We start from the raw sequence: 11588 nt of genomic DNA on the forward strand, positions 1-11588 counted from the left end.
GTATAAGCGGACCTGACACATAAACGGACCTACTATGTCCGAATAAGCGGACCTAACACATAAGCGGACCTACTATGTCTGAATAAGCGGACCTACCAGTTTAAACCTATATGCCATCCTATTCTCTCGTAAAACGCGCCCTAATCTATACAATACAATGTATAACATGATCCAAGACGAAATCAACAGATGTAGTGCACCAACATGAAGCATTTAGACTGATTATTATGTATTAATGTAAGCCTTTGGGCAAAAACACAACAATCCCTTGCTTGATTATAGCCATTAGTATGTTAATATTTGTTTGTAATGACATTTTGACGTATTTTCTATGATTATCTTTGATGATTAGTTTGCAACCTTGTTATTGATATTGATTTCTTGATTATAAGTAATTGTATTGGATGATTGGTCCTTGGTTAGTTAAGATAGTTGAAAAATGAAGCTTAATTAATCATGTATTAGTAAACTTTTAATTTGGTTAACTAGTTTAACTTGGTTAAAATGTGGGCACCATGATACTAGAAATGGTTAGTGATTTAATAAAACGTAATTATTGTTAATCAAGAAAGCTTGCCCTCACGGAAGGACTCTAACGGGTTAGATGGTGTTGTTATGAATTCTTGCCATGATTTGTTAGCTTAGTTAGTAGTTTCGGCCAAAATTGCTATCTTGGTGAATTTATGTGCAAGATTTGTAAAACGAACTCGGTTGCGATTTAATCTAGTTTATGCTTGTCTCGGTGGTTGCATTGTGTTTATCGGTGTCGCTTTCCTTGATTAAGTGAGGTTAGAAAACTCCTAACGGATGACTAACTTATTTTTAGGAGATTTTTATAGACATTAATCAATTGCACGTTAAAGAACAATTTTAGGTGGTTAAAGTGTGTTTATCGTTTTAACTTTCCGAATGATTGTCATGTTAGGATTCCCGAAAGGGATACTAATTGTCTCAAAAATGGAAAATTGACCGAATGCTTCTAGTGCCAAAACTGACTTAGATGACATGCTTTGGTCGTGTATTAAGCAAGGCTATTTATATATAATCTACTATGTTTTATAAGTATTTATTTATGCTTACTTTAGTTTAATTAAACCAAAACAACTTATGTTTTTACCGGTAATTTAGTGGCAAAGGTCTAGTATTATTTCTCCGCCCATTTCCGTGGATCGATACATGGTTCTTACCGATACTTTACTACATATATGACGGGGTACACTTGCCCTTTCGTGTGTGTTTTGATGTAAAAGTAATAATCACTTTTATAAATTTAAAACCAAATCGTGTGTAATTTCATTGTAAAAATATGTATAGTCGCGCACACATCATTTACCGATAAAAAGAACGCTACGAAATAAGAGAACCTTAAACCTCAAAATTTGATCATTCTAAAATCAATAATGTTTTGCTGTAAGAGATGGACAACATTGTTAATCCTCGGTTAAGAAAGATAACTGACAATGTTGTCCACCTCATACAGCTAAACTTTATTGACAACAAATCTCAATAATGTTTTTGTATGTTTTGGCGTTATAAATTGGATGGAAGTTGAGGATAAGTCAATAATATTTTACTCAATGAAATGGATAATATCCTCACTTAAGGATTTTGTCCATTTCCTTGAGCGAAATCTTACAGACAACCAAACTGAATTTCAAAAGAACGTTTTGCGTTAGAAGATATTTGATGTTTGGGTTTTTTGGCGTTTCTAAGGCGAATGCGATATATCAAATATGGTGTTTGGGTTTTTGTGTGTGTTTTTTAATTGAATGTCTGAGATGTTGTATATATAGGATTTTTTGGCGGTTTTTTAGACGGGATTTTACTATAATTAAGTTTGGCGTTTTATATCTAATGACATTTTTACTTAGAATGGTCTGTGATTTTTGTTTTTGGCGTTTTATTTCATGAGATGGCGTTTTGTGTGGAGAAGTCAAAAGACCCTTTTACCCTTAATGAAGCGCGTCCACGTAATAAAATTGATGTTATTTACGAAAACGTCACCGCGCCAATCTACTCCATAGATTGTTTTGATCGGATGATCCATAAGCGTTCTCACCATTCTCACACTTTCTACCGTCTTCTCTAAATCCCGACCCTATATATATACATATGGGAAGGTTTAAATGAGAACGCTAAATATTGTGGAACCGTGAGAACGAATGAAAAACCACGAGAACTTGGTCACAAACAATTCAAATTCAAAATTTTTTTTATAGTTATCATTATTATTGGAATACAATGTTAGAAATTTAATTTACACGTTTAAATGTACATGAATTCGTAAATAAAGAAAATTTACACATGTGTAAGTTTGCCATTTACACATGTGTAAATTTGTTGTACTTACACCTGAGTAAAAAATGTAATAAGAGTATTTTTGAGAGGAGAAATGAATTATTTGATGTTGTAAATTCTTTTTTTGATATTGTATTTAGATTACAGTGAAATTTGTATTAAAAAAAATGGATTTGATTGGTTTTATCATAAGTTCTCATGGTTCTCGCAATATTTAGCGTTCTCAAGATAACCCTCCCCTATATATATATATATATATATACATATAGGGGAGGGTTTAAATGAGAACGCTAAATATTGTGAGAACCGTGAGAACAAATGAAAAAACCGCAAGAACTTGGTCAAAAACGAATCAAATTCAAAATTTTTTTCTACACTTATCATTATTATTCGAATACAATGTTAGCAATTTAATTTACACGTTTAGATTTACGTGAATTCGAAAATAAAGAAAATTTACACATGTGTAATTTTGTCATTTACACATGTGTAAATCTGTTATATTTACACATGTGTAAAAAATCTAAAAAGAGTGATTTTGAAAGGAGAAATGGATTATTTGATATTGTAAATTCTTGTTTTGATGTTGTATCTTAATTACAATGAGGTTTGTATTAAAAAAATTGGTTTTGATTGGTGTTCTCATTCGTTCTCACGGTTCTCGCAATATTTAGCGTTCTCAAGATAACCCTCCCCTATACATATATATATATATATGTATATATATGTATATATATATATATGTATATATATATGTATATATATATGTATGTATATATATATATATATAGGGTAAGGTTCATTTGAGAACTACCTTTATTGTGAGAACCGTGAGAACCAATGTGAACACACAAAAAAAACCTTAAAAACCTAAAAAAAAACCTAACCCCCACCCCCCCCCCTAAAAAAAAAAAAAAAAAAAAAACCTAACCCCCCCCCCCCCAAAAAAAAAAAAACTAAAATGCTAAAAACTAAACACCCCAACAACCTAAAAACGTCTAAAAAAACTTTAAAAAAACACAAAAATTATATTTTCTTATTTTTTAACTAAAAATCGCTACTTTTAGTAGAAAAAAAAATTTGCTAACGAAAATTAGAGATTTTTCGCTAAAAAATATTAAAAAAAAAATTGTGTGTTTTTTTAGCTATTTTTAGGTATTTTTGGTTATGTTCACATTGGTTCTCGCAATAAAGTGTGGTTCCTAACGGATCCTTCTCTTATGTATATATATATATATATATATATATATATATATATATATATATAGGAGACCGCTAAAATGAAAACCACCTGCAGTTGTAAAAACTGCGCGAACCACTTTCTAGCCATTAGATCAAGATGATGGATGGATGAGATTAAAAGTATTTAAAAATAATATAAAGTATTTTTTGTCTTATTATATCTTTAATATTTTAATTGAAAAGGGTATTTAAGTAAAATTACTTTTTTTGTCTTTTTATATATAGGCAAATTGGATTTAAATAATCCCAACTCACTGTTATTGACCAATAATAATACCAACTCATTTAATCACCAATAATAATCCGAACTATTCACTTTTGTTTGTAAAATACTCACAGTTAAAAAAACACTAACTAGGTTAAAAATTTGCTGATGTGGCTTGCCACGTCACCTGCCACATCAGCTGCCATGTCATCAAAATATGCCACATCAGCTGTCACGTCATCAAAATATGCCACGTAGACTGCCACATCAGCTGCCACGTCATCAAAATATGCCACGTGGCAAGCCACATCAGCAAATTTTTAACCTAGTTAGTGTTTTTTTAACTGGGAGTATTTTACAAACAAAAGTGAATAGTTTGGATTATTATTGGTGATTAAATGAGTTGGGATTATTATTGGCCAATAACAGTGAGTTGGGATTATTTAAATCCAATTTGCCTTATATATATTATATTTAATTGCCTTTTTGTCCTATTCATTAATTACTTTTTATTACTTTTATTTTTTAAACATAATTTCTTTATTAAAAACATTTTTAAATTCAGATTTTTTTTAAAAGATTTTTATACTTTTTACAATTTAAGTTTTACGTTAAACTTTTTACGTTTTACGTTTTTTTACGCGCCGTTTTTAACGCCGTTTTTTAACGCGCCGTTTTTCAATCGTCGTTTTTTATGCGCCGTTTTTTAACGCGTCGTTTTTTTAAGGCGTCGTTTTTCTCAATCGGCTTTTTTTTTAACGCACCGTTTTTTACACGTTTTTTACGCGCCGTTTTTCCGAAGTTTTTTAACGCGCCGTTTTTTACGCAATTTTACGCGCCGTTTTTTCAAGCGTCGTTTTTTTAAACGCGCCGTTTTCCCACGTTCTTTAACGCGCCGAGTTTTTACACGATTTTTACACGCCGTTTTAATGCGCCGTTTTTTCACTTTTTTTAACGCGCCCTTTTTGTACACTATTTACGTTTTATGTTAAAAATTTTAAACTTTTTACGTTTTACGTAAAAGTTTTTACGTTTTACGTTAAAATTTTTACGTTTTACATTAAACTTTTTACGTTTACGTAAAACTTTTTACGTTTTACGTTTTACGTAAAACTTTTTACGTTTTACGTTTTTATGTTAAAAAGTTTACGGTTTACGTTAAAAAGTTTACGGTTTACGTTAAAAACTTTTTACGTTTTACGTTTTTACCAAAACTTTTTTACGAAAAAACGAACGCACACGGAAATCGCAAACTCGGGAGATGTCTTAGATATATCGTTATCATCATCGACTACGGGGTTTAGCTCAGATTAACTGATAATCAAAAGGCTGCAAAAGAGGGGTTGCAGGTTTAAAAAACCTACCCTCCGCCATCCTTGTCGCGCCATCGTCATCAAAATCGACGTTTTTATTTTTTTCATCATCGCCGCCCGCATCCAACATATCAAACCCACAAAAGTCCCACTGATCAAAGAACAAATCCAACAAATATAATCAAAACAAAAGTCCACAGAGTTCATCGAGACCCACATAGTCCAAGAACACAGCACCACCGGGCACCGCTGTACACAAATCAAAGAACAAATCCAACAAATATAATCAAAACAAACAAGATGTACGGGTAAACAAATCCAACAGAAACAAAAATCGAACCTTTGGCCCCCCACCAGCCACCTGCACCAGCAACGACAACCGAAGACCTTACCACCACAAAATGAAACCCAATCAAACAAAATAAAGAAACCCCATCAAAAATCAAGTAATCCCCATCAAACAAAATCAAGAATCCCAACTGAAAACAAGAAAAACCTTACCACCACCGTATCCGTCAATCCTCACCACCACCACTGTCGCCGTCAAAAAACCCACCACCGCCACCACCGTCTCCGTCAATCCTCCATACCGCCACCGTCGTCGTCCCCTTTCTCTCCACCACTGCCACAGTCGCCGTCGGAGTTGCAGGTGGGGTTTGAACCCACCACCGTCTTTTGAACTGCCAAACACCACACATCCACCCTTCGCCGGCTATAGGAACGACCACCACCATCAGGTGGTGGTGAGAGGCGGCCTGCAGCGACCAGACAGAGAGAGAGAAACTTGATGAGAGAGAGAGAGGTGGCGGAGGAGTTGGGCGGCGGCAACAGCGCCGAGGGGGACGGGCGGCGATGATGATGTCGGCGGTGGTGATGTCGCCGGACAGGGAATGAGACGGGATAAGAAAGGGGGCGGCGGTGTTTTGTTTTGTTGGGGGTATAGGGTTTACATTAAGCTCTCTATCTTGTTTAGATGAGTTACAGATGAGAGAATTCAAATGAAAGATTTCAAAAATTTGCTCAAAAAAGAGTCAGGTAAATGAGATTTAAATGAGAAAGGAGAGAGGTGAGAGGAGAGAGGAGAGAGGTAATAAAAAAATTCAGTGATTTAAATGAAGAGAGAAAAGAGATTTGACATTTGGGGTAAATGACCAAAATACCCTTTGGGTTGTCATGTTCTGATTGTTTGAGAGTGGTTCCCGCGGTTCTTACAACTGCAGGTGATTTTCATTTTCGCGGCTCCCTATATATATATATATAGGGCCAGGATCATTTCAGAACCATAAATATTTACAGAACTCGCAGAACTCCTAATAAACAATCATTTTATTTATATATTTTTTTGTTTAGGATAATTTTATCATTTATTATGTGTTGTTTTACGATTACATACATGTTAAGAGTAATTTTATCATTTTTTATATGTAATTTTATAATTACATATATGTAAACTAGTTTTTTTACATATATGTAATTTGTTATGACACATATATATACTTTTGGCAATTAAACATATGTAAACTACTTTTAACATGTATGTAATCAAAGAAATACATATAATAGATGATAAAAAGATCCAAAATACAAAAACTTATATATAAAATGATTGTTTATTAGGAGTTCTGCAAGTTCTGTAGTTATTTAGAGTTCTGAAATGAACTTAACCCTATATATATATATATATATATATATATATATATATATATATATTATATAGGTTTAGGATCCTGTACAATAATCAACTTTTGTGAGTAGTGTGAGAAATAATTTGGAAATGACAAGTGTCATTTATCTTAATTAATTCAAAAGTGTGTATTAGTAATTTTACATTCTTATCAATTAATTGATTTCCAAGATAACTGCAAAAAAAACTAGCGATGAGATTTTTTAGGGATTGATTCGAATTTTGTATTTTTTTGCAAGATCCAATAAGATTTTCATGTACGCATCATTATTCATCAATTATAAATACATGAAGTCTTACGAAATCGGCAGAGACAATACAGTTGTTTACCTTATGCGCCCTTCTTCGATTCTGGTGTTTTATATCAATTTCAATGGATTCCGGCGATGCAGGTACATGTGTATCATAGTAATTTAGTCTGTTAAGAGTTATCATGTTGCGATATGTAGTGTTATATGTTCGACGTGTTTTTTTTAGTATACCGTGTTACAGGTTATTAGTATGCTTTGATTTTGTGTGTATGTAGTGTTTTATACATTGAGTTGTTTAGGGTAAGTTGTTGTTTTAGTGTTTTATCATGAAGAGGGTTTTTTTTATATTTAGATGTATAGTGTCATATGCATGATCAATAGTGTTATATTCTGTACAGACATCTTAATTTCCCTTCATAGTGTTTTATACATTTAATTGTTTAGGCTAAGTTTTTGTTTTAGTGTTTTATCATTAACAGAGTTATTTTTTTATATTTAGATGTATAGTGTCATATGCATGATCAATAGTGTTATATTCTGTTCACACATCTTAATTTCCCTTCATAGTGTTTTATACATTGAATTGTTTAGGGTAAGTTTTTGTAGTGTTTTATCATTAACAGAGTTTTTTTTTTTTTATATTTAAATGTATAGTGTTTTATCCCCAATCAATAGTGTTATATTATGTACAGACATCTTAATTTCTTTTCATAGTGTTTTATCCCCCATCAATAGTGTTATATTCTGTGCAAAGATATTAATTTTATGGTTCATAGTGTTTTATGTTTATTAAGTGTTTTAAATCAACATATTATTGTTAATTAAACTGTATAGTGTCTTTACAGTAAACGGATAGTGTTATATCTTCATATAGTGTTTTATCAAATTTAGAAACATGTTGTTATCACTGTTTTATAAACGACTGATGTGTCAATTTTTTGTTGTAGATATTCCTACATACCAGCCCGTTGGTGATGTTCACGTGTCCCCAAATTCTCGAAGGAGGACATTTATACCAGATGTCGACGATTCGATTAAACCTCAGATGCATATGATGTTTGATTCGCTCGAAAATGCCTTTCTTTTTTACCAAAGATATGCTAAGGCGGGAGGTTTCACAGCTAGGAAGGGTACTCAATACGAGCCTCAAAAGGGTGTCACACATAATAAATACTTCCTATGCTCAAAAGAGGGTACTAAACCCTTTAAGGCGATTTACTCGACTCAGGAAGTCGGTAGTTCTAATGATAACTCGAAGACTAAGATTACTCACAGGGTTCCTTCTATAAGGACCGGATGTGAAGCATGCATTCGGGTTAAGTTAACCCCGGATAATCTTTACGAGGTTTATTACTTCGAGGAGTCGCATAACCACTCATTTGTTGCTGAAGATGACAGGTACCTACTTCCTGAAAACAGAGGAATCAATTATGTACAGGAAGAAGCTGTAAATGCTTTGAGTGCCATAAACGTTGGTCCAGTTAGAGCGTTTAACATTATGAGGACTCTTTATGGAGGGTTTTACAAGGTAGGTGCCACGAAAGTTGACTTCAAAAACTTCAAGAGAGACTTAAATAGGTATATAGCTGAGTACGATGCTGACATGGTTATTAAACGCCTAAGAAGGAAGAAAGAATTTATGCTCAATTTCTCTATGGAATACCTAACAACTGACGATGGCATTTTACGGGCGTTGTTTTGGGCCGATGGAGATACAAAGAGAAATTTTCATATGTTTGGGGATGTTGTGTCCTTCGATGCTACTTATCGTCGTAACAAGTTCGTATCCTACCTTTAGTTTTAGATTCATTACATCCATAATAGATCTATATCATAGTGTTTTATCACCATGATAATGATTATAGTGTAGTGTGATATGCATGAATAGACTCGTTAAGTTTATATCATAGTGTTTTATCCCCATGTCAATGTTTATTACAACTGTTTCTATAGTGTTTTAATCCACCTGTTTTTTTTTTCCTATTTTTTGGTATCACTATTCTAGTGTTATATGCATGTACAATAGTGTCATATGGTATTTAGTTGTTTTGTTAAAACACTTATAGTGTTTTAATTTCAATTTGTTATTTAAATAATGTAGGTTGTTTTATGTTTTTACACTTATATGGATTTTACAATATCAAATCAGTTATCACACCAGTTTTTTTTTTTTTTTTGTAGGTACAATATGATGTTCGTACATTTTACCGGCGTTGACAATCACTATCGTAATGTTACCTTGGGTGCTGCTATAATAGGTAATGAAACTGCCGAAACATATAGCTGGTTGCTTAACGCATTTCGGCAGGCATTTGTGCGCGCACCACCTGTGATTGTAACTGATCAAGACCCAGCGATGAGGAAAGCTATTCAAGATACTTGGCCTGAAAGTAGGCACAGGCTTTGTTTTAATGGACAAACTTACTACCAAGGTTTATTAAATACCAAAATTATTGTTTACGACGTTTATTGTTTTAATGGAATTCTTTTGTTGGTTTTTTGTAGTTTTTTATATCTGAATATGTCGTTTTTTGTTTATCGATGTTGTTTTACTTTTATATAATGTTTTATCATGTCTATTGTATATTTAATTTTTTTAATGTTGACTCGTTGTTTATTAGGTTGGCGCCAACCTATGCAATAGCACCGATTTTAAGAAGAGGTTGTGTGGTATTGTTTGGACTGATGCATTACTACCCGAACAGTTTGAAACCGAATGGGGTGTTATATTGGCTGATTTTGATTTGGTGAATCATGAATGGTTACAGTCAATTTATCAGATTAGCGATACATGGATCCCTGCGTACTATCGTGATGAACACATGTCTGGGCTGATGCGTACTTTATCACGTTTGGAAAGTGAGAACCATTTCTTTGGGCAGTTTTGCAACCCGAACTGTACGCTTGTTGAATTCTTGGGGCATTTTGACTCTGCAATTGAAGCCCAAAGACACGAGCACAGGAAGAATGATCACGATACTAGGCACACGAACCCCGAAATATTTGCAAAAGAGTTTGTCTTAGAACAACAGGCGGCAAACATATACACACGGACAATTTTCTTCGATGCACAACTTGAAATTCAGATAGCCATTCACAAGTGTGGTATTGGAAAATGGGATGAAAGAGAGGATAATTATGTGAACTTCTCTGTGAAGGACTTTTCTCAAACGTGTACTACATTTTTTCAGGTAACCAGAGAATGTAACAATTGTTTGTTTATAATATTTCTTGTACATGGTGTTCTATCTTATAGTTTTAATTGAGTATATATTTTTGTTCTCATTTTTTTTGTTTTTATATATTAGGTTATGATGCGGCAGCTAGATATGACCATGAGTTGTTCATGCAATAGGTATGAACAGTTTCGGCTTTTGTGCGCGCACATTTTTTTGCGTTTTGCGGTTTCTTGATATAAGGCAGTTCCCTGAAAGGTATATAATGCGACGGTGGACCAGGGAAGCTGTTCCTAATAGTGCTCCTGGAGCGATATTAGGGATTAATGAAAGTGATGATCGGTACCAGCAAGTTAATGGTGTTGTACGGGAGATAACAAGGTCAGCCGAGTCTCTTATTAACAGGTTGGTTCATAACTTTGATGCGTTGTGCGCTTTCAGGGACCATGTTGTCCAGTATCAATCGACGGCTGATCAGGCAGTCGTAAACGCACCCCCTAGGAGTCGTCGCGATAGGTTTGCTGAAATAACTGGCTACACCCAAGAAACACCTGTAACTGTTCGCATGTCGAAAACCACTAGATTTAAAGGTATGGGCAAGCCTTCGAGAATGAATAGTAAGCGGGAAATTGCCATTAGTCAATCTGGGAAGAAAAAAAGGGTCGAGAATGTAGCAATTGCAAACGTGGGGGGCATAATATACGTACATGCACGTACACGGCAAGGGAAAAGAACGACGACTCCTCAGAAAGTGATGAAGCGGCGGGTGAAGGAGATGACGAAGAGGAGCTAGAAGATGAAGAGCAGGAGTAGTAGATTACTAAATTATGCGTACTTGAGCTATTTTTCTTTTTTTTTTAATCACGTTTACTTTTTTGTTGGATTCCTTGTGTTGGATTTTATAGATTTTGAACTTGTCTTTTCTTTCATGTTGGCCATGAATGGGAAACATAATGTTTTTTACATTGTTTTTTCTTAAATTCGTTTATCATATTCTAAGTGTAGTGTTTTATATTGAATTGTAGTGTTATATTATAGGTTCGAATTCACATAACATGAATCAAATGTGACGATGCTGGTAATCTATATTAAGTGTAGTATTAGACATGGTGTTATTGTGCTATACAGTTAGTTTAAAGACTTACATTTACTTATAGTGTTTTATATTTAATTATGGTGTTATATTTTATGGTTTTGTAGGTTGTCAAGATGAAAAGGAATTTTGTCATTTTTTTAAACTGATTTAAATGAATTCTTTTTATAATATAGTGTTTTATATTTAAATGTAGTGTTATATTATAGTTTCAACTACCACAACAATAATAACATGAATCAAACACTTACATGTTGTCACGTTATACCTGTAGTGTTTTATACTGAATTATAGTGTTATATTATAGAAAATAGACCATTACCATC

General features: G+C 33.4%; 1 protein-coding gene across 1 annotated transcript; it reads left to right on the top strand.

Annotated features, from left to right (window-relative positions):
- The first annotated feature begins 7115 nt into the window (after positions 1–7115).
- On the top strand, positions 7116–10962 carry LOC110928708 (protein FAR1-RELATED SEQUENCE 5-like). The gene is made up of 6 exons (XM_022171746.1): positions 7116–7134; positions 7941–8772; positions 9175–9328; positions 9615–10184; positions 10302–10348; positions 10413–10962. The coding sequence occupies exons 1-6, from the start codon at positions 7116–7118 to the stop codon at positions 10960–10962; spliced, it is 2172 nt and encodes a 723-aa protein (XP_022027438.1).
- The last annotated feature ends 626 nt before the right edge of the window (positions 10963–11588 follow it).

Source organism: Helianthus annuus, chromosome 1 (assembly GCF_002127325.2).
Source record: "Helianthus annuus cultivar XRQ/B chromosome 1, HanXRQr2.0-SUNRISE, whole genome shotgun sequence".
In the NCBI taxonomy this organism is placed as follows: Eukaryota; Viridiplantae; Streptophyta; class Magnoliopsida; order Asterales; family Asteraceae; genus Helianthus; species Helianthus annuus.